At 53.0% G+C, this 20,703-nt stretch overlaps 1 protein-coding gene across 1 annotated transcript; it reads left to right on the top strand.

Moving 5' to 3' along the window:
* Positions 1-2,077: 2,077 nt before the first annotated feature.
* On the top strand, positions 2,078-20,508 carry RNF169 (ring finger protein 169). The gene is made up of 6 exons (XM_054270221.1): positions 2,078-2,414; positions 8,825-8,901; positions 12,684-12,830; positions 13,513-13,625; positions 14,287-14,386; positions 16,411-20,508. The coding sequence occupies exons 1-6, from the start codon at positions 2,078-2,080 to the stop codon at positions 17,602-17,604; spliced, it is 1,968 nt and encodes a 655-aa protein (XP_054126196.1). The 3' UTR covers positions 17,605-20,508.
* The last annotated feature ends 195 nt before the right edge of the window (positions 20,509-20,703 follow it).

The raw sequence follows: 20,703 nt of genomic DNA, 5'->3' as shown, positions 1-20,703 counted from the left end.
GGGAAGGACAGAGAGGAAAAATGGGAGAGCACAGCGTGTGTGCACCGTGATCTGTGCCACCTGCTCCCCATGGAAGGTGGGCAAGAGGAACGGCGGTGCCAAAGCCCTGCCAGCTGCTCGGGACGGGGAGCAGCAGGGAAACGCTCCCGACAGGCTGGGCAAGGCTGAGGTCTTGGCTGGGCACGGCAGGGTTTGAGGCTGGAGCCTTGCACGGGCTTAGGATTCCCTCTGCAGGCCAGCCCTGAGCGCGGCACATCCCCACTGCAGAGCCAGGAGGGACGGGGATGGAAAGGAGCTCAGAGCCCCGCAGTGCCACCCCTGCCCTGGCAGGGACACCTTCACTGGCCCAGGCTGCTCCAGGGCCCGTCAGCCTGGCCTTGGGCATTCCAGGGATCCAGGGGCAGCCACAGCGTCCCTGGCACCCTGGGCCATTTCTTTATGGCTCTTGTTGTAAAACATTCCTTCCCAGTGTTCTGTTTAACCCTGCCCTGTGGCCGTGTAAAACCAGTGCCCCTGTTGTGACTTTGGGAGGAAGGCACACTGGAGACACAGAAACCAAGGCTGGGTGTGCAGGAGCAATCTGGGAGCACAGCTGGCAGAGATCCTTTCCCAAATCTCAGCGAGCCTGGGGCTCTGCAGAGCCCTGCACAGCTCCTGGTCCTGCTGCGGTGGGGAGGTGTCCCCGGTCCCTCCCGGGGGCTCCCCGGTGCCCAGCCCCCGGCCCAGGCTGATCCTGGGAGCAGCAGCTTTGTTGGGAGCTCAGGAATGGCACACTGCCCTGAGTGCGGCCAGCAGCGGCAGCGCCTGCGGGACAGACACACAGACTGCTGGACAGGGGCCAGCCCAAACCGCTGCCATAACTCATCTCAGTGAAGCCAGCACGAGCTTTTTGTTTCACGAGAAGCAACCTTTTTGTCAACTGGCACTGGATGGAGCCCGCAACAGCAGGGATCCGCATGCTGGTATCCTTTTAGTCATTCAACAGCCAGAGACAACTAAAGATAGACGTGTGGGTGAGATGGAAAGTTAATGATATCCCCCAGCAAGCTCCTGGCACGGGTGCAGAGGCTGTTTCCTGGGCATGGATCGCCCCTTCCTCTCTCCAGCCAGGGAGAGAGGAGCCTGCTCAGGGACTCAGAGGTGTGGGGCTTCACCTCTGCCTCTCAGCCACGTTCACTCTTCTGCCAACCCAACCTAGCTGGGAGGCTCCATCAGAGGGAGTGCTAAAATATGATGAGAAGACAGATTGGTTTGGTGCCCCAGTAAAGAGATGAGGAGCAGAAGAGAAGTGCAAGAGATTTCCATAGCAACTGGTGCAGAGGCTCTGCCTCCTCTGGTTTGCTCTGAGTCACCATCCATGGTGGTTTAACTCTGGCTGGATGCGGGGTACCCACCAAAGCAGCTCTGTCACCCCTTCCTCAGCTGGACAGCGGAGGGAAGGCTGAACAAAGGGCTCATGGGCCAGGATAGGGACAGAGAGACCAGCCACCCGCTACAGTCACAGCTGGCAGAGCTGGGGTGTTCACCTGGGGACACCTCAGAGCCCTTGCACGGCTTGCAGGGGCTCCAGGAGAGCTGGAGAGGGACTGGGGACAAGGGATGGACGGACAGGACACAGGGAATGGCTCCCACTGTCAGAGGGCAGGGATGGATGGGAGATTGGGAATGAGGAATTGTTCCCTGTGAGGATGGAAGAACCCTGGCACAGGTGTCCAGAGCAGCTGTGGCTGCCCCTGGATCCCTGGCAGTGCCCAAGGCCAGGCTGGACAGGGCTTGGAGCAGCCTGGGACAGTGGGAAGTGTCCCTGCCATGGCAGGGAGTAGCACTGGGTGGGCTTTGGGGTCCTTCCATGCCAACCCATCTGGTTTTCCATGATTTATTCCAACAGCCGGGTGCCCAGCCCGCCCCGTCCCGACCGGCACCGGGACCGCGCAGGGGGCGCTGCCGCCCGCCGCGCGATGAATATTCATGAGCGGGCGTGGCCGGCGCGCGCTCATTACTATGCGCCGCGGGGGGCGCCCCCTCATGAATTATGCGGGGTGGGCGTGGCCGCCGCGGCCCTTCAAAGTGTGGGAAGATGGCGGCGGCGACGGCGGCGGCGGGTGCCGGCGGCCGGGCCGCGGTGCGGGGGCGGCGGCGGCGGGGCCGGCCCGCGGCCCAGGAGGAGCAGGAGGCGGTGGTGCTGGCGGTGGCCGAGTGCCCGGTGTGCCGGCAGGCGCTGGTGGAGGCGGTGACGCCGCCCTGCCGCCACTCGCTCTGCCTCGCCTGTTTCCAGCGCTGCCTGCAGGGCCCGGGCCTCTGCTGCCCGCTGTGCCGCAGCCGCCTCTCCACACGGGCCCGGCGGCAGCAGGCCGAGCCCGCAGCCACCACGGCGGCCGGAGCAGCGGGCGGGGAGCAGCGGCCGCCGGAGCAAGGTGCGGCTGAGGCGGCGGCGGCGGCGGCGGCGGCACCTGCGCCCCCCCCATCCTGCACCGGGAGGGGCGGGGGGGGCGCGGGGGCGGGGGCGTGGCCTGGGGGCGTGGCTGCCGCGGAGCCGCGGTGAGTTCGCGGGGGCTCAGCCCGGGGGGCGGGGCCGCGGCGGGCGGGCGGTGCGATGAGCTCAGCCCGGGGGGCGGGGCCTCCGCGGGACGTGCCGGGAATCCGCGGGGCTGGGGGCGGGGCCTGCGCCGGGGGCGGGGCCGGCGCGGGGTGCGTTGAGTTGGCGTGGGCTCAGCCCGAGCCGTGCGGGGCCGGGCGGGGAGGGGGCGCCGGGGCTGGGCCGCCGTGCCCGGGCATCGGGAGGAGCCCAGGGGGGATGGAGAGCATCATCCCGTGGCGGGGGTGCCGGCTGCGGGGATGTTCCCCCACTTGCTCGGGTGGTTGTGTGATGATCTTGTACCAAAAGTGAACGGTTCCAGCAGTGCTGCCGGGAGTTGAGCAGGTTTGTGCTGCGTCAGGACAGGAAGGGTTTTGCACCAGTTGCTTGGTGATTTAGGAAAAGTCCATCACCCCTGTGTTAATGGCTTTTAGCTGCACGTTTGCTCCCTGCCTCCAAAGCCAGATGCATTCTCAGCTCCTAGAAAACTGCTCTGTGTGTTCCCTTCAAAATAAATCCTCGTCTGAGGCAGTGGCATTGCTGGAGACGCTGCTGCTGTCAGAACTCGGGGTGCCCTGGGATCTGTTGGTTGGAGAGGTGTTGCAGCAGTGCCCGGTTCAGCAGTGCTGAGGGCAGCCCTGCAGAGCACACAAGGATTAAAGCTGCAGATAAACATCCTTGTAGCCCAGCCCGTTCCTTTCCGAGCGTGTTTCTGGTCTCCCGCTCCCTGCTTGTGTCAGCACCCTCTAATTGGCTGTGGGAAGAGTTGGCAGGATGAGCTTAAACAGCTCAAATTGGTGGTTTGAACCAAGCCCACTAACCTGGAAGAGATTTAGGAAGGATTTGCTGAATCCATGAGCAGATGGGGTGTCCAGGGGGAGCTGAGCTGGGCGCTGGGAGCGGTTCCTCCACAGTCAGTGTCTGCTCCAGGGCAGTGGTGTCAGCCGTGCTAAATGGACTCCTTGGGTGAGAGTGTCCAGCCTTGCTGCAGGAATGCCTGGGCACTGTCTGAGCTGGGCCTCTTAAAGTAGAATTAAAGTCTCTGCTTGTCCTGAGCTGTGGGAGATGTGCGTGGGACAAAGGGGATGGCTTGGGGGATGAAGTTCTTCCCTGTGAAGGTGCCCAGAGCAGCTGTGGCTGCCCCTGGATCCCTGTCAGTGTCCAAGGCCCGGCTGGATGGGGTTTGGAGCAGCCTGGGGCAGTGGAAAGCTCATGGCAAGGGGTGGAATGAGGTGATCTGTACAGTCCCTACATCTGCTCTCTGTGCTCCCCACTGAGCCAGCCATCTCACCATGGAGACGCTGGTTAAGCCTGCTTTCCCTGCCTTAAATCCAGCAGCCCACCTCCCAAACAACTTGTCCTTGTTCAGGAGGGGTTTCCAGGGATAGCTGCTTCCCAGGAACCAAGGAGGGGCTGACCCTGTCGTTCCTCCTCCTTGCCCTGCCTGAAGGGATGGGTGACATTGGCTCCCCAGCATCACAAACCTGTCCCAGTCACCGTGGCCTTATCAATGGATGTGTCATGTATATATTTATATACTTGTTTATCAGTGTCTGTAGCCCTTGAGAGGGGGCAGCGAAGGCAGCAGAGCCCAGCTCATCCCTGTGGTGCCCAGGGCCAGGACACAAGGCAAAGGACACAAACTGAAACACATCAGGTTTCACTGGCCATGAGAAAAATACCTTTTCCTGTGAATGTGGGAAGCACTGGCACGAGTTGCTCAGGGTGTTTTGTGGAGTTTCCATCCTCAGGGAGGGTCAAATCCCAATTGGACATGGACCTGGGCAGCCTGGCTGGGTCTCCAGAGGTCTTTGCAACGTCAGTTATTATGTGATTCTGTTATCAAACACTGATTAAGCTCAGGTATTTAATTAAATCACTTAAAATGTGCCAAATCTTTGAAACTGCTCGGTATGACCGCTTGACATACCCTTGATGATTCCAGCTTAAACCAGCTCATTAATCACGGTTTCATGTCCCAGTTTTCCTCATTCCCTTTGGGATTCTCCCATAGCAGTGGGCTGCAGGAGCCCTCAGACCCTGCCTGAGGCTGGGGTTCCGCCCCAGGTGACCAGGTAAAGTGCAAGCCCTTGCCACAGCGTGGACAGAAACCAGCAGGGACACGCTCTCACTGCCCGCGTCGTGCCTTGGCACGGGCTGGGCTTGCCAAGAGCTCCTGGGCGCCTGACTGCCCAGGGGCTGCCCTGCTGCCTCCAGCCTGGCCCAGCTGCTGCCCAGGAGGAGGCAGGTGGCCCATGTGTCCCACGGGTCCCATGTCCTCTCTGGGCATCTCCAGGTTCCGTGGAGAGCTGTTGCAAGGCCAGACTGGAGCTAGAGCTGCAGTGCTCTGCTCAGTGAGGTTTCTGGTGTTGGAACAGTTGCCTGGTGGGGTTCTTGGAAGGCAGAGAGGGGCAGCAGATGGGAGGCTTGGAGGATCCAGTGGGCCGAGGAGGAGCAGGATATGTTTGCAGCGAGGGGCTCAGCCTGGTTTGTGGGAGAATGAATGCGTTGCCGTTTCAGAGTCAGGTCTCTCCTGTTCCTCCCTGCCCAGCAGCAGTGCACAGCAGTCCCCAGCCCAGCCCGTGCAGAAGGGGTGCTGTGTTTTTGCCAGGCTTGTAAAACGACTTCCCCCTCCTTCCTCCCGGTCCTTTTTTGGCAGCGGTTTTCCCCTTTCCCCGCTGGGCCAAACCAGTCTGAGTCTTGAGCATTTCCTGGTGATTCCTTGAGTTCCTGTTGTTGCTGTTGTTCTGCAGCCTGCCACTGTTGTTTTCTTGTCTCAAGACCACAGTGCTACAAGTTTGGAAGTGGCAATCCCAAAGAAGCCTTTCCCTGTCTCGGGAAAAGCAGTGATTTGCTCAAACTGGTTAAAACTGACCCCATCCCTGTTTTCCTCCTTGTCACAGTGTTGTATTGCTGGTGGGGTGAGTTAAGTTTAAGGTTTCCTAGGAAGATAGAGAGGGTGCCTCTGTGGGGCAGTAACTGTGCTGTGGGGCTGTCAGAGGGCTTGCACCTCCATCTCTTTCCTCGTTGTCCTCTCTCCAGCACTCCACAAGACCTGAATTATTTTTAATCTAGTGAAGAGAGTGATTAAGGCCAGACCCAGAGCTAGCCCCAGTGGTCACTGTGAGAGGCATGGCAGTGGATCATTAACTCTTGGAAAATAATTTTCCAGTCGAGTAGTGCTTACACCTGTGCCAGGGTCAGAAAATCCCCACCTTCTTGGTTTGTGTTTTGAAAACATTAAAGATTTCATCCTCAGCTGCAGGAGCTAGAAGGAAAAGTGGTGAAAACCTGGAGGGCAATGGAAGCTGCAGAGCCTGCAGAAAGTTTCCATGGAGCTGGGGGCGAGGGGGACTGGCTGCTGCTGCTGCTGCTGCTGGGGGCAGAGCTGGCACTTGCCCCATGGCATGGGTTTGGCAGAGCCCAGGAGCCTCTCAAGGACAGGCAGGGACCCAGAGGATCCTGAATTGAGTTCAGATTTACTCTCAGCCAGCCCGTGTTGGTGAATTCGCCAGATGGAGGTTTCTGGATCTTTTGCCAGTAAATACAAAGCGTGCTGGTCAGGAGTGTGGCTCCACGGGGATGGTGTGTGTGCAAGACACACTTCAGAGCTGGTGTGGAAAGATGGACTCACTCGAGGGGATGGAGGCTCCAAGTCAGATGCCTCTTATAAAGAAAACCAGTGTTAAATAATTAGATCTTTTGTCCTCTCAAATTGTGCAGAAATCAGTTGTTTTTTCCAAGACTGAGCACAATAGGATGCAGCTCTTGCCTGCCAGCAGGAAAAAGCAGGATGCCAGGTTTGATCTGCCACCAGGACTGTTTCAGTGCTGTCCCCAGGCTGGGAAGGAGCATCCCAGCAGAGTCAGCTTCATTCAGGAGCCACTTCTGCTGACCCACAGATCACTCGAGAGGAAGGGCAAGCAGGAGATTTGCTGCAAAATCAAGCAAAAAGCCTTTTCTTCCGTGGTTTTGCCTGCTTTGCTGTTGTCATAGCAGGGAGGTGGCACCAGGTGACCCACAGTAGTCCCTGCCAGCCTGACCCATTCTGGAGTTCTGTGGAATGCAGATGTACATCTTTGCATACATTTTTGTTTTCATCTCTTCTATACAGAGTTGGAAGTTTTGGGGCTCATCTCTCTTTGACCCATCTGTAAAATATACAAGTTCGTGCATAAAGATTGATAAAGTTGCCTCCACCTGGTGTTGGACCCCTTTAGCTCAACCACCACAACTTAGACATAAATGTTATTCCATTATTTAACATTTCCTCAGCTTGCTGACCCCAAGTGAGAAGTGAGAGCATGGACGTGGCTCATCTTTCCTGCTGTGTATCCCTGGGGTTAGCCTGTGCCCTGGAGGGGAACACTCCGCTTTTTTAGCTCTGGAGACAAGCCTTTAACACTGAGGAGTAATTGCAGCGTGCTGCAGGCGAGTTACAGATTGCTGCTGCTCCTGGGACTGTCTCCGTGGCAATCTCAGCCTGATAAAGCTCACAAAGAGCTGGAACCGCTCAAGGCCACAATTGAAAAAACATTTTGGGAAGCCGGTGGAAGGTTTCCAGCGTGCCTGCTTGCAGGAGCAGGGAATGCAGCCTGGCCTCCCCAGCACCAGGATCACTGGGGATTTTTAGCACATGTGTAGGGACACTTGGGGTGTTGTGCTTTAGGAACCAGCCTGGCTCGTGCAGGCGTGTGAGTACAAGGAAATAGCAGCTGTTTTATGAGAAAAAAGGCTTTATGGTCTGTTTGCTTACCTGAGATTATTGGTTCACTCCCCTGCCATTTGTACCTGGCATTTGGAGGCAGATAGAGCCAAAGGGAAGCTCTGTGAGGGGGCTCAGCTGCAGAGAAGGAGGCCCAGGGGGGACCCTGTGGCTCTGCACAGGTCCCTGACAGGAGGGCACAGCTGGGGAGGGGCCTCTGGGCTCTGCTCCCAGGGAACAGGGACAGGACAAGAGCAAACAGCTCAAGGGACGTTCACTTTGGGAAGCAGGTGGAATTTCCTCGCTGAAAGGGGGGTCAGGCATTGCCTGGGGAGGTGCTGCAGTCCCCATTCCTGGAGGTGTCCAGGGAACAACTTTGGATGGGGCACTCAGTGCTCCAGGCTCAGTGACAAGGTGGGATTGGTCACAGATTGGACTCAATGGCCTCAGATGTCTTTCCCAGCCTAAATAATCTTGGGATTCTCTGAAAACCTGTGGTGGAGCTGCTGGTTTATATCCTTTAATTTTATCAGGGTGGGGAAAGGAAGCACCCCTGATGTTTCCTCCTTGCCCAAACCTGCTCCATGCTGACAGCAGCACACTGGGATGATGAGCTGTGCTGCACCCTGCCTGGAACACCGACATGGATTGAGCCAGGATCGTTGTCCAGGGGTTGTTGTTTTGTTCTGCTCGTTCCCTTTGCCTCCAGGCTGCTCCAGCTGAAGTGCAGCTTGCCCAGACTTGCACTGCACAGAAGTGGGAGGGAGCTTTGAGGCTGAGACAAGCAAGGGACTCATTTGGGAATGAGAGACTCCAGGGATGGAAGCTGAGCTGTGACCCTGTGCCAGTGTGCTTTTGGCTTCTGGCCTCCCGAGGGGAAAGGGAGGAAGTGGGAGCAGGACAGGAACCTGTGCCAGACAGAGCATCCTGCCTCAAACCCCTGCTCTGGGAGTGCCTGCAAGCAGGAGAAAGGCTGTGCTTCCTCTGGGACAGCAGTGCAGGAGCTGCAGGGGCATGAGGAGAAGGAATTCTGGGCATTCTGGGCCTGCAGCAGGCACCTGAAGCTGGCTTTGCTCCTGGCACCCAGATTCCCTGTGCCCAAAGCCTGGCTTTGCTCCTGGCACCCAGATTCCCTGTGCCCAAAGCCTGGCTTTGCTCCTGGCACCCAGATTCCCTGTGCCCAAAGCTTGGGTTTATTCCCAGGACTCAGATTCCCTGAGACATCCCCGGGCTGTTCCACAGCCCTGTGTTTACATCCTCCCAGTGCTCCCTGATTGCTTAACTGCTTGTCAAGGACTCTTGAGAATCTCACAGGAAACTCGGGAAGCGCAAAGTGGGATTGCTGGGCCATCTCCTCCCGATGTTTCTGCGTGTTAAACAAAGCTGTGATAGCAGTGGCAGAGTATAAACATCTGGGGTTGGAAAAAGTGCTGCAGAAGCTCTTGTGCAGCCTCTGGGGATCTCACCCTCTTTGGGAAATAATGGCCAGCACCAGTTATCCTGCACTAAAAAATAATTCTTTTTTTTTCCCCTTTTCTTTCCAGACTTTATATTCAGAGCACCCATTAAATTAAGCAAAACAGGAGAGCTCCGAGAAGAATATGAAAGCCAGCTAAGGAAGGTCAGTATTTTTGGGTAATTGTGGTTTTTCTTCCAGAACAACTTGGATTTCCTGCAGGAATGCCATCCTACCTGTAGGGAAACCTGAAGGGCTCTTTCTTCCTGTTCTCTAACAAAGCTCATTTATTCTCTTTACACTGTTCAGCCGGTTCAGGAAATGGCTGTAATTGAGCATGTAGAAGCCAAATTTTGCTGTCTTAGTCTGCCTTCTAGAACATGGAAGTGTACCTTCTTTGGAGTGAGTGTTTGGTTGTGGATGTAATTCCATAAAGGCTTTTGCAGCATAAGGCACCTCCTTCTCCTCAAACCTCCTTCTCCTCAAAAGCAAACTATTCCAAACTAGAGCTTTCTATTTTTTTTTAGCCAATAGTGAAATGTCTTTTAAAACAGCCTCGTCTGCAAAAAGATACCATGTGCAGTCCAGTGCCAGCCCTTCTCCCTTCCCTTCCAGTCAGGAAATACTTGACCATGTTTCCAGCATTTGGGCATGTTTTTGTCTTGTTCTCCTTCAGCCTGCTGCCTTCCTCTTCTTGCCCCCTGGCAGATGGGAGATGGGTTTCTTCCCCCTGCCAGCTTAAATGTGATTTTTGTGAAGCTCAGCTGAAAGAGCCCTGTGGGAGGAGAGTCTGAGAGTCGTCATCTCAGAGGAAATGGCAGTGAGGTTTGGCTGGTAAAATGATAACTGATGATGCAGTCACACTGTTTCCTTGTTCACAGAATCAGAATAGAATCACAGAATCATTTAAACAAGGGAAAAGCCCTCACTTGTTACCTGGGGTGAGAGACTGGCTCTCACCTGGCTCTACCCTCCTGTCAGGAAGTTGTAGGGAAGCTGTTCTGAAAATTGTCACTGTTGCTACTTATCAAGAGTTTCTTGGCATCTCTGAACTTTTGAATAGGGAGTGCTCAGGTTTGGGAATCTAAGCTTGGATAGGATTTGGTTTCCTTCCCTGTCTCAAGACGCAGGGTTTCATCCCAGCTTCCCTGCCTGTGGAATGGGGATAACCTGGCTTTCCTCCTGAGGAGGGGACAGGAGCATTTCCAAACCATTTTACATCTCCCAGATGTGAGTTGTTTTACATATCTGAACTCTTGACCTGCTTCCACCCTTTTTGCAGTTGAAAACAAAGTGGTACCATAATTATGTACTGAAGAGATTTTATTTAACATGGATTATCTCATAGCTTAATTTTCTCAGCTGCCTTTCAGAATGAGATAGACCTTTGCTGTCTGTGCAGGACAGCAGGATTGGGTTTTCCTCTTTTGTGCCCTTGTTGCTCTTGCATTTTTTGTTTTCCCAGAGGAGGCTGTCATTTCTGTGCACTCAAACCCTCACTCATCCTGTCCAGCTGTCTTTCCCTCTGTCACAAGCAAGTCTGTTGCTTGTGAGCACACACAGAGTGGGAGGGAAACTCCCACCTGAGGCATGTGCTGACATGCAGCCTCCAGAGCCAGGGCAGAGGAGCGGCTCCGGGAGCCACAGACCTGGGCAGGTCCTGCGGGGAGAGAAGAGACCAAACGTGAGTTTGCCCAACTTTTGGAATTAATATTACTGTCAGGAGTGGTGGTTCTGAGTGAACAATTATCCATTGCTTGTACAGCATTTTCCCCCTGCAGCTGCAGTATCAAAATGACTAAAATGCGTTTTCTGATAACTGTGCTGTTCACAGCAGCTGCTGGTGCTGCATCCCGTATTTCAGAGATGCTGCTCAGATAATATGATGTCCTTCTCCCAGGAGGAGGGAGACACATGTCTCCCACGTGTTTCACACTATTTTGTTTCAGTTTCTTGTCCTCCTGTCCCAGCACAGCATTGCCATATCTGGAAGGAAATTCTCTGGGAGACAATTTACATTAAGGCTACTTCAAATTATTATTTCTGAAATTAGTACAGATTTTATCATAAGAGTTTGATTTTGCTTGCAGCCTTAACTCTGGACCTAAATTCTTTTCTTTATTCTATAAATTAGGATGAGGATCCTGTTGTTGCCTTTTTGACTTCACTATCAGCAAAGCTTGGGTTGTCGCCTCACACCTTCCCCAAAATCCTTAAATATTCCTGTGTGTTGTTACCTATTCTCATGTCTTTCGATTTTAGAATTTAGCCAGAAAAGTGAATATTTCCATATAACTTTCTTCCACATGAGAAATACAGGAGACACACGAGTGCTGGGTGGTATTTCAGCCAGCCCAAAAAAAGTATAAATCTTTATGATAAACCTTGGTGTGAATTTGTTTTTCAGATGCTTCCAAAAAGGCAGAAGTACTGTTGACTTAGAGCAGGCTATTCATCATGTCTGCATCATGTGGTCACAATCTATGTTAGTCAGACTGTGTTGTAGTTATTGCTTGAGATTATTAATAGATGAGGAATTTAAAGATACATCTTAAAACAACTCTGAGCAAGGAGTCAAACCGGTCTTTGAAAATATTTGCTGAACACCCACAGTCAGCCAAACAGGAGTTTTTCCTGGTTTCTGCCTTTTTTCCTCCTTGTTTTCCTCCTTGTTTCTCTCTTCCTCATCTCTGGGAGCTTGGATTCAGTAGGATTTGGGTCTTTGCCAGTTTGAAAATCACAATGTGGTTTTCCTGTAATGCCTCGTGGACTCTGTTTTCTTTTTCATCCTTATGTCCATACTTCTGAGGTTTTCCCTTCCTCCAGCAGGGAAGAAAAACACCAAATATTTTTGGAAAAAGTTGTTGCTGTCTTTTTGAGTTAGGGAGCTTCCTAAGCACCTGAGATGCCTATGGCCAAATATGAGGAAAAGCCCAGGGATATGAGTTCCTGGGGCTGTGGTTCATGAGCAGGACAAAGAGGTGTCGGTCAGAGGTGTGGATAACTTCAGGGTGGAGGGAGGAAGGAGGGAGAGAGGATCTGTTTTGTGTACAGATGGATGTAGACAATTCCTGGACTGTGTCTAGGCTGAGGAAGAGACAAGGCACAGGCTGGGAAAATGGCTGGGAGATGGAGGGAGAGCCTCCATGGGCAGGGACAGTCAGATGGTGCCAAGCCTGTTCCTCAGGAGGAGAAAAGGCGTCTTGTTGGTTCTGACAGCAAGTCTGCAAATAAAGAAAATAGCCTAGCAGAAAAGGGGAGTTTGATTCCTTGGGTGAGGAGGAGAACAGTGCAGCAGGACAGGCAGCCCAGCAGAGACCCTGTACCTTGAGTCCCAGATCCTGGCATTCCCTGCTTGAAGCTGAACTCAAGCTCTGAGCCTGGGGTCAGGGGAAGGGTGGCCTCTCTGGATCCCCTCCATCCCAACACATCGGAGAAACAATGGGATTTCATCTCTCATGGAGCTTTCAACGTGGGGATCGCTGCATTCACCTTTTATTTTAGATGCTGCTGCTTGTGTGTCTGCCAAACTGTGTGTGCTGCGTGTCAGGCCATTGGGAGGCTAAAACTGGAATATCACAGCTTGCTTGAAACTGGTGTTGCACATTTTTATCTGTAGTGTGATCACCTACAAGTAGAGAAAAGCTTTTGTCTCTCTATTTTAGAAAATACAGGAGCAGAGAAGGCTTTGTCCAGCCCTGGGCCTCACGGTGCCTTTGTTGTTTTGCAAAGAAGATAAAATCCATGATTCTTGTGTATAAAACACAAATGTGGCATAGAAGCAAACCAGTCTTCTCATTATTGTGAGAGAAAGGCAGTGGCTCTAGCCTGGAGTGGAGAAATGAAGGCACAAAATTAAATGATGGGACCAGACTCTCGGTCTTTCCAGTCTGTAAGTGTAGGACTTCAGATGATAACTACTCTACCTCTTTTGTCCTTATTTCCAGCTGAGAGAAGAAAAGCTACAAGAAGAAAAGACGTCTGAGGATCTGATTCACAAGTTCATCCTAGATGACATGGACATAGGGAAAAGAAAAATGGAAGAGCAGCAGAAAAAAGATGAATCTGTAGTGCTGAAAGGGAACCAGGACTGTGTAAGTGAGCTCATGCTTCTCCTTCCTGCCCACATGTCAAAATTTTCATTCTTTGGCTTTCCAGGATTCCTTGATTGAGTTTCTATAGTTTATGAAGGCTATGAGCTGGCAGATTATAAAGATCCTTGTTAATGAGAACTATCTTCTAAGGTCTGTTATGACTGCAGATGTTCCTCTAGAGGTTTCTGTCCCCCTTTTTGCCCTCTGCTGTGACTCCTCCTGACACAGCAGATCCCCACAGCTTGGGGTGTACCCTTGGTCTTCAGGCTTGCATGCATTTCCATGAGTATTTCTCCGTGAATCTTCTGCACTGAAGTTGTACAACTGAAGTTTAACATGCTGATGTCTGCCTATTTCCCATTTCATTTGGGAGGCTCTGCAGGAAATGCTCTTAAAATTTCCACTTGATAGGCTGACCCATGGAGGCTGAGTGACCAACACCCTACAGTAACCTCTGTTGTAGAATTGTCCCACATTTTCTTGATCAATACATTACCTTTATTGGATGACTAACAGCTGTGTATAGGAGCTTGTTTTTGTATTTTTTATGCCTTATGTCCTGTCAGTATAACCAGAAATGGGGGATGTGGGGATCTTGAACACTTTTGCAAGACAGAGCTTTATTTTCCAAGTTATTCTCTCTGTTGTGCATGTCAGCTAACTGTTCCTTGATTGACTTCAGTTTCCGGAGCGTCTCTCGGACTCGGAGAACGAGGAGCCATTCCAGGGCAAGCAAACACACCGCTCAGCTTTTGTTTCCAAGACCAGCACTTACTCCTTTGCTTTCCTTTCAGGGTAAGAGCCTGAGACTTTGTTTAATATCCTTTAAAAATGTTCTTCTGACTTGTTTTAAACACACCTGACATGCTCTGATTCAAATGGTGGTTCCAGTCTAAAATAAGTGATTTTTTTCCCTGGAATTTTAGAGCAGACTCATTGGTAGAATGTGGTGTCTGTGTGATTCCTTCCTACCTTGAAGTTGAGGAAGGAGACAAGTTAATGAAGGAGAAAAATCATTGCCTGTAGATTTAAACCATTAGTCAGAAATCAGAATTCTGCAGGGGGAACTCAGGAGTGCTGGTTCCCTTCTGCAGCAGGGGTATGAAGGGATAGCCCCAAACTCCCTGGGAGGCTGTTGCCTGACACAGTGGAAGCAGCTGAATAAGCAGGTGTGTTTCCAGGTGGGAAGCAGAGGGGCTTCCCCAGCTTCCTCCTGAGCACTGGCCTCAGTTCGTCATGGGCCCTGGGCAGGGGTGTCCATGAAACCCTGCTGGCTTTCATGCAGAGCAGGACTGCTGCAAATCCAGGGCTCCTGGATCCCTTTCCCCGAGGGCAGGGGAGGTGCCTCTGCCAGCCAGGTGCTGCCAAGGCTGATGCCGCTCCCACGGGGAGCAGCTGCCAGGGCTGGTGAGCTGGTTGTTCCCAAGGTTCCTGTTCTCACCCTTCTGCTTTTCAGGAATTTAACCTCCAAGGTGGAGAGGAGCCGGAGCTGCAACGACACCATTCAGGAGAGGTCCAAGAGCAGGCAGAGATCAGCCCCAGCCACCAAAGCAAAGGTACGGGCAGCGTGTGGAAACAGGTTCCTGTGTGTAAACGTTCTTATCTGAGGTTACACAGCTCCAGTAATCTGGAGATATCAAATATGGGCTTTGTGGCCCTGTTATCGCCCTGGGGCCAATCACCTCCTTGTGGCTCCCAATAAAACCTGCTGGGTTAGGAGTTACTAAACAGAAAGCAGACAGGTGTCAGGGTTCTTGTGTAGCGTTGGAGGCTAATTGGAATTTGAAAGGGTTCTCATCAGCCTTTTGTTTTGTGATTCATTTTCTTTTCAAGGCTGACTCCCCAGCCAGGTAAAGAAAAATCTTTTAGAAAGTTAGGAAAATAATCCTCTCTTCCTTTCCCTTTCTCTCCAAAGCTGTTTGAACAGAGCAAAACTCATTGCTTTCCTGACATCAGGGTACATTGGCACTTCCATACTATAGTAGATAAAAAGGTCTGGTCCTCATAGGATCACAGGATGGTTTGGGTTGGGAGGGAGCTTAAAGCTCATCCAACCCCCTGCCCTGGGCAGGGACACCTTCCACTATCCCAGGCTGCTCCAAGCCCCATCCAGCCTGGCCTTGGACATGTCTAAGGATGGGGCAGCCACCCAGCTGCTCATGTTAGGATGTTCCCCCTCCTTCCTGGGATCAGTTTCATCCCTGATGGAGAAGGAGAGGGTTCAGGTCCAGAGATCCCATGAGGAACAGAAACCTGTGCAGTCTGCCACCTGAGCTGCTGGGAGCTGGACTGAGCCCAGAGTGAACAGCCATGGCTTACCTTCCCTCCAAGGACTGACTTCTTTTTTAAGAGGATGCCTTATGGACACAACCACTTAGATTTCCAGTACAGGGTATTCCAAACACTTATTTTGACCTCAGAATAAGTGAGTAGAAAAAAACTTCTTTCAGACTAAGCATGGAAAAGCTGTTAATTGTACACACTAGCCACTGGATAAAAATATTTCATCTCAGTGCTAAGAAGAAGACAATTTTCAGTTGTGTGTGTTGTTACCTCTCTGATTTATTTGAGCCAGGATTATGCCCAAGTGTAGCAGCATTCAGGGACTGTGTTAGAGATGACAAGAGACATTGCTCTTAATCAGAGAATCATTCAGGTTCAAAGAGACCTTCAGGGCCATCAAGTCAACACAGCACCACCACAATCTCCCCTAACCCACATCCCCAAGGGCCACATCCAGGTGCCTCTTATATCTGGGCCAAGTCCTTACTCTTTCTCTCCCACAGCTTGGAAGGGAGCAAAAAATAATTTGGAGATCATTTCCCTTGAGGAGCGTGGTTCCTTCAGCCAGGGTGGTGTAGTGCTTCCTGGCTTCTCCTTGTCTTCACAGAATCATCCAGGTTGGAAGAGACCCTTAAGGTCATCTAGTGCAGCCATCAGCCTGACACCGAGTGGGCAGGTTTATCCAGGTAAAGAGAAAACACATTTCAAGGCCAGGCTGGACAGGGCTTCTAGGAATCTAGTGTAGTGGAAACCAGTGGAGAACTATTCCCTGCCCGTGGAGGAGGGTGGAATGAGATGGCCTTCAAAGCCACTCCTCACCCAAACCTTCCTGTGGCTGTGTGATTTTGCCATCAGAGTGGCTGTTACCTGTGGCAAGAGCAGCTCTTGGACTGAAATAAATTGGGCACCCTGATTCTGCTGGACTGAAATAGGGGTCTCCTCGAGCCAGGTGTCATAAGCTCTTGGGGATCTATTCCACACCCAAGATAGCTCAGCTACCTTAGATGGCATAAAATCAGCAGGATGGCTTCTGTGGTAGTGTTGGAAACAAAAAGTTTTAATAAAAGGCAAAATAACAAAACTCTTTACAGAGAAAAACCCGAGCCGGGTGCAAGAGGTCTTTGCTTTGTTTGTCAGCAAACGCAAAGTTTATTTGTAAAAGCAAATATCTTTTCCCATTCACCAATCAGTAGATCACCTTCCCGTTGTTTCTTTTCCGTGCCAGCGCTGGTTTTACCTGCCGGCAGCCCCAGAGCCCGTCAGTAAGGCCAGCTGCGCTGCTCCTGTCGCCCTGCAGGTGCTGCCCGGCCCCGCGCCGCTGCTGGGGGTGCTGTCGTGCGCGCAGAACCACCGCTGCCTGTCGGCGCCCGAGCTGAGCGCCGAGCGGCGCCTGCTGCTCAGCGCCGCCTCCACGCTGTCCGCGCTGCACCGCCCCGAGCGCTCCATCAGCCCCGAGAGCAACGACAGCATCTCCGAGGAGCTCAACCACTTCAAGCCCATCGTGTGCTCCCCGTGCACGCCCCCCAAGAGGCTGCCCGACGGCAGAGTGCTCAGCCCCCTCATCATCAAGTCCACCCCCAGGAACCTGAACCGCAGCCTGCAGAAGCCCACCACCTATGAGGCCAGTCCTAGGATACTGAAGAAATGGGAGCAGATATTTCAGGAGCGTCAGATCAAAAAGACTCTCTCCAAAGCAACCCTCACGTCCTCGGCTTCGGAGCCCGGGGAAGACGTCGCGGTTCCTGACATCACCAACGCCAGCAGTTGCACTAAAGAGCAGCCACAAGCGCAGGAGGATCACCTTGCACCTGACACGACGGGAGAGCCTCGCCCCGAGCTGGATTTCCTCCCTTCTGTCAATGAAGTGAGGCTGGGAAGGAGGAGTGAGAACAACGGGGGTTCGCAGGCCTTAGCCGCCGATGACGGTGCTGCAGAACCAGATGTGAGATCGAACGTAACCCCCCTAAACACACAGGTGGCTGAGGCCCCCGACCTAAAGGTGAACACATTCATGGACAAATCCTGCCTCAGCCTGGGCCCCAAAGCGCTGAGCAGGAGGCTCGTGGGCATCGGCGCGTCCCTGCCCGACAGCAGCGCGCTGGCGGTGCCCCTCAAGGGGAAGAAGCAGCTGAAGTACCTGAACAACAGCGAGCTGATCAACGTGCAGAACAGCACGTGCAGCTCCGTGGAGAAGCTCCTCGGGGAGCAGGCGCCGCTGCTGCGCCGCGGCCGCAAGAGACGCTGCAAAACCAAGCACCTGGAGCACAACGGCTCCGTCAAGAGACTGAGGCACGCGGCCCCAGGGGAGGCGGCGCTGCCCGCCGAGGGCCGGGACGGCGTGGAGCAGAAGCTCCAGCAGGAGGAGGAGGACAGGAGGCTGGCCCTGCACCTGCAGCGCATTTTCGACAGCGAGAACAGGACGGTGGAGAGGCGCAGAGTGCGCGTGGACCGGTACCTGCTGCGCTCCAAGAGCACGCTGGGCGCCAAGTAGCCCTGCTGGGCCATGCTGCCTTCCTGGAGGACAGTGAGCTTTGTCAGATTGTCTTAGAGGAAAGCTATTTTTTGCCCTACTTCACCCACGCAGTTGTTTTTTCGTTTCGGTGGTAAGACATTTCTGGGTCCAGTTCAGAGAGAAGCCAGCGTCCTTTCAGATTTAAAACAAAAAGAGAGAGAATGAGGAAAAAAAGGTCCTCAGGTGCGTTGGTCTGAAGGAGTTGTCTGTGATCCCTGTGAATACACTGCAAGGCCTCCACAGGCAGGCAGGCAGGCAGGCACACCTGGGATCTCCAGGTAGCAGGGCTGTGAATGTGGGGTATGAGGACCATCCCAAGAGAAATCTGAGCTCTGCTCGTAGAAATTGCCTGAGAGTCCTCTCCTCTCTGCCTGCCCCTTTTCTCCCTCAGGCTGCATCTGGTTGTGGGGTCAGCCTCTCATCCATGCTCTGTATTTCTCCTAGGAAGTCCTAAACAGAGCCCCCCTGTATTATTTCCAAATGAATGTATCTCACTGTCCGCAGCACGGGTCATTTGTCACTTTCTTGAAGCAGAAAGCCAAATGCAGTAGAAAGAAGGACCTGAAATAAGGATTTTACTGAAAAACCTGCTCCTGCTTCAGCTTCCAGGCTTCAGGCTCAAACCGCTAAGAAAGCTCAGGTGAGTGATGCACTACAAACTTCCAGGCATGGAGCTGCCTGGAGCAGAGCTGGCTCAGAGCCTGGGCTTGGTGGAGCAGGTGTTCTCTGCCCACATGTGGCAGGCCACCCTCTGAGTGTTTCTAACCCTCTTCCATGGATTAATTTCATGGATTATTTCCCTATTGACATAGCTCAAAAAGTTCCCTTCCATTTCAGCCCGTGGCAGCTGCCTTGCAGAGTATTCACGGGGACCTTTGTCTGGGGCAGGGGTTGTGGCTTTACCTGTCCTGCCCCCCTGTGCCAGGTGTGCCAGGGCTGTTCTTGGGATGAGCACGGTGCAGGGACAAACTTCCCTTGGATCCTGCGAAGGGAGGGCAGCCAGTGCTCATGAATAGACAGATGTGGTCTAACTGCATTGCCCCATTTCCTCCCTCCATCTTCAACAGTCAAAAAGAAAACAGGAACTGGTTTTCTTTTTCACTGCAAGGACCCTGGCAGGCTTTTTTTTCCCCTAATTGAACTGGATTTTAAAAAAGGAAAAAAACACAGAAAAAAAAAAGAAAAAAGAAATCTTATATTTTATTGGGTAAAATTTATATATTTTAAATACTATATTTCAACAGATTGACACTTTTGTTTTGAGAAATCTTATAGCAATGATTCCATAATATATATCTCTATCTCTGCATCTCCTTGCCACACAAACCACTGGATGGTTCAGGCTGTTCCTGGGGCTGGTGGCACCTGGCCTGCCCTGCCTTCCTCTCCTGCACCACAGCCTGGCAGGTGCTGCTTTGGGCCCAATCCAAACCTGCTCCTCTGTCCAGCTGCCAGTTAGAAGGAAATTGAGGAATTAGAGCCTTGGCTGGACCCAGAGGAGCAGCACAGAGAGAAGCAGCGATGGCCTGGGTCTGCCCTGGGAGCTCAGAGGGAAAGCCGCAGCTTTAACCCGGGATCCGTGCTGGTTTTCCCAACATTTTGAGCTGCAATGTGCACTTCCCAGGTGCATTCAGATGTAGAGTTCTTTTTGCAGGCCCCTTTTCTGTGGCTCATCCCTGGAGCCCCAAACAGACTTCCCTAAACAGTTTCCTTTTTTCTCGTGGTGTTCGTGGGGGTTCAGCTGGGCCTGGGCTGCTTACACCACAAAAAAATCTATTTACACGCTGAATGTATCTTTTCTTCCCCCTCTTAAAACAGATTTCACAGCCCAATGCACTATGCCAGTGTCTTAAATACCTTCTTTTGAAAAGATTTTATAAGTGTTTAGGGGTTTGTGCGTTGATTTGCTGATCCCAAATCCAAGCTGGGCAGAAGTGTAGGAGGCAGTGCCTGGGCTGGAGCTCGTCCCCAGCCCAAAAAAGCTTCATGGGACCCCCTGTGCTCCCAGAACAGAGATCCCAGCTGCCCAGGCATCACGCACAGGCCATGGGACCTGCGTTCAAGGAGACCTTTGGATGTGCAATCACGGTCCTGTCCTGGAAGGGTTGCGGCGACGCAAAGCCAGGATGAATGTTTTATTAATTTAACGCTCTCCAAGTCTGTGTAAGCTTGCAAAAACCAACAGAAATTGTAAATAATTACACTCAAAGGAGCAGGAGCACCCGGCCTCTCCCCTGTAAAGGTCACCTTTGCCAGAAATCATGCCAGCTGAGAAGGAAGATTACCTCCTGCTGACCGGTGGATGCAGCACACGAGATCAAACCAAGTATTTATTCACGCTCCTCTGCAAGTCCTCTGCAACCCTCAGCTGCCTTCCCCCCGGGATGAAGGCATTCCTGGCTGGCTGTGGGGCAGCACGGGCATGGAAGTGTCCTCCTCCCAAAGTGTCTCCTCCAGAGGGGCTGGGGTTGGCTCCCTGACAGAAGGACTGTGTCTGCCAAAGATGCACCAGCTCCCAGACAGCTGCTATCCCACCCTCTGGAGCTCTCTGCCCGGGAACAGCCGTGCAGGAAGGTCTGTGTTCGGAGTCAGCCCGATGAGACAAATGAAGGAAAAGTGCCAAAAGGGATGGTGCCAGGTGATTGATTGATTGATCGATTGATTGTATGACGCTGTTGTCTATTGTCAGTATTCTCTTCCAATGCTATTGTACATGCAGTGCACAGCAGTCACAAAGTGTAGCTTGAACAAGCGCTTCGTTCTCTGCATTTTCTCAGCGAAAGCAAAGGGGGAGATCCAAGCCTTAAAGACTCTGAGAAAACAAGCCTTTAGCAATGCTGCGAGGGCAGGACAGCCCTGGCCTGTCCCCAGTTGTCCGGCAAGGAGCTCGTCCCACGGCCGAGGGGGCACACGAGATGGAGCCCACCCTGTGTCCGTGGTGGAGCCCGTGGGTGTCACCGGCGTGGGGCTGGGCTGATGCCCGTGTGCCACCCGCCCTGGCACTGCCAACAGCGCCGTGCGCCCCAGCCGGCCCCTCGCTGCGCGCACGGAGAGCCGGGCCGGGCCGCGCAGGGACCG

This window comes from Melozone crissalis, unplaced genomic scaffold (assembly GCF_028551555.1).
Source record: "Melozone crissalis strain CALT ecotype California unplaced genomic scaffold, PUWL_Pcris_2 ptg000009l_1, whole genome shotgun sequence".
Taxonomy (NCBI): Eukaryota; Metazoa; Chordata; class Aves; order Passeriformes; family Passerellidae; genus Melozone; species Melozone crissalis.
This window is presented reverse-complemented; position numbering and strand designations above follow the sequence as displayed.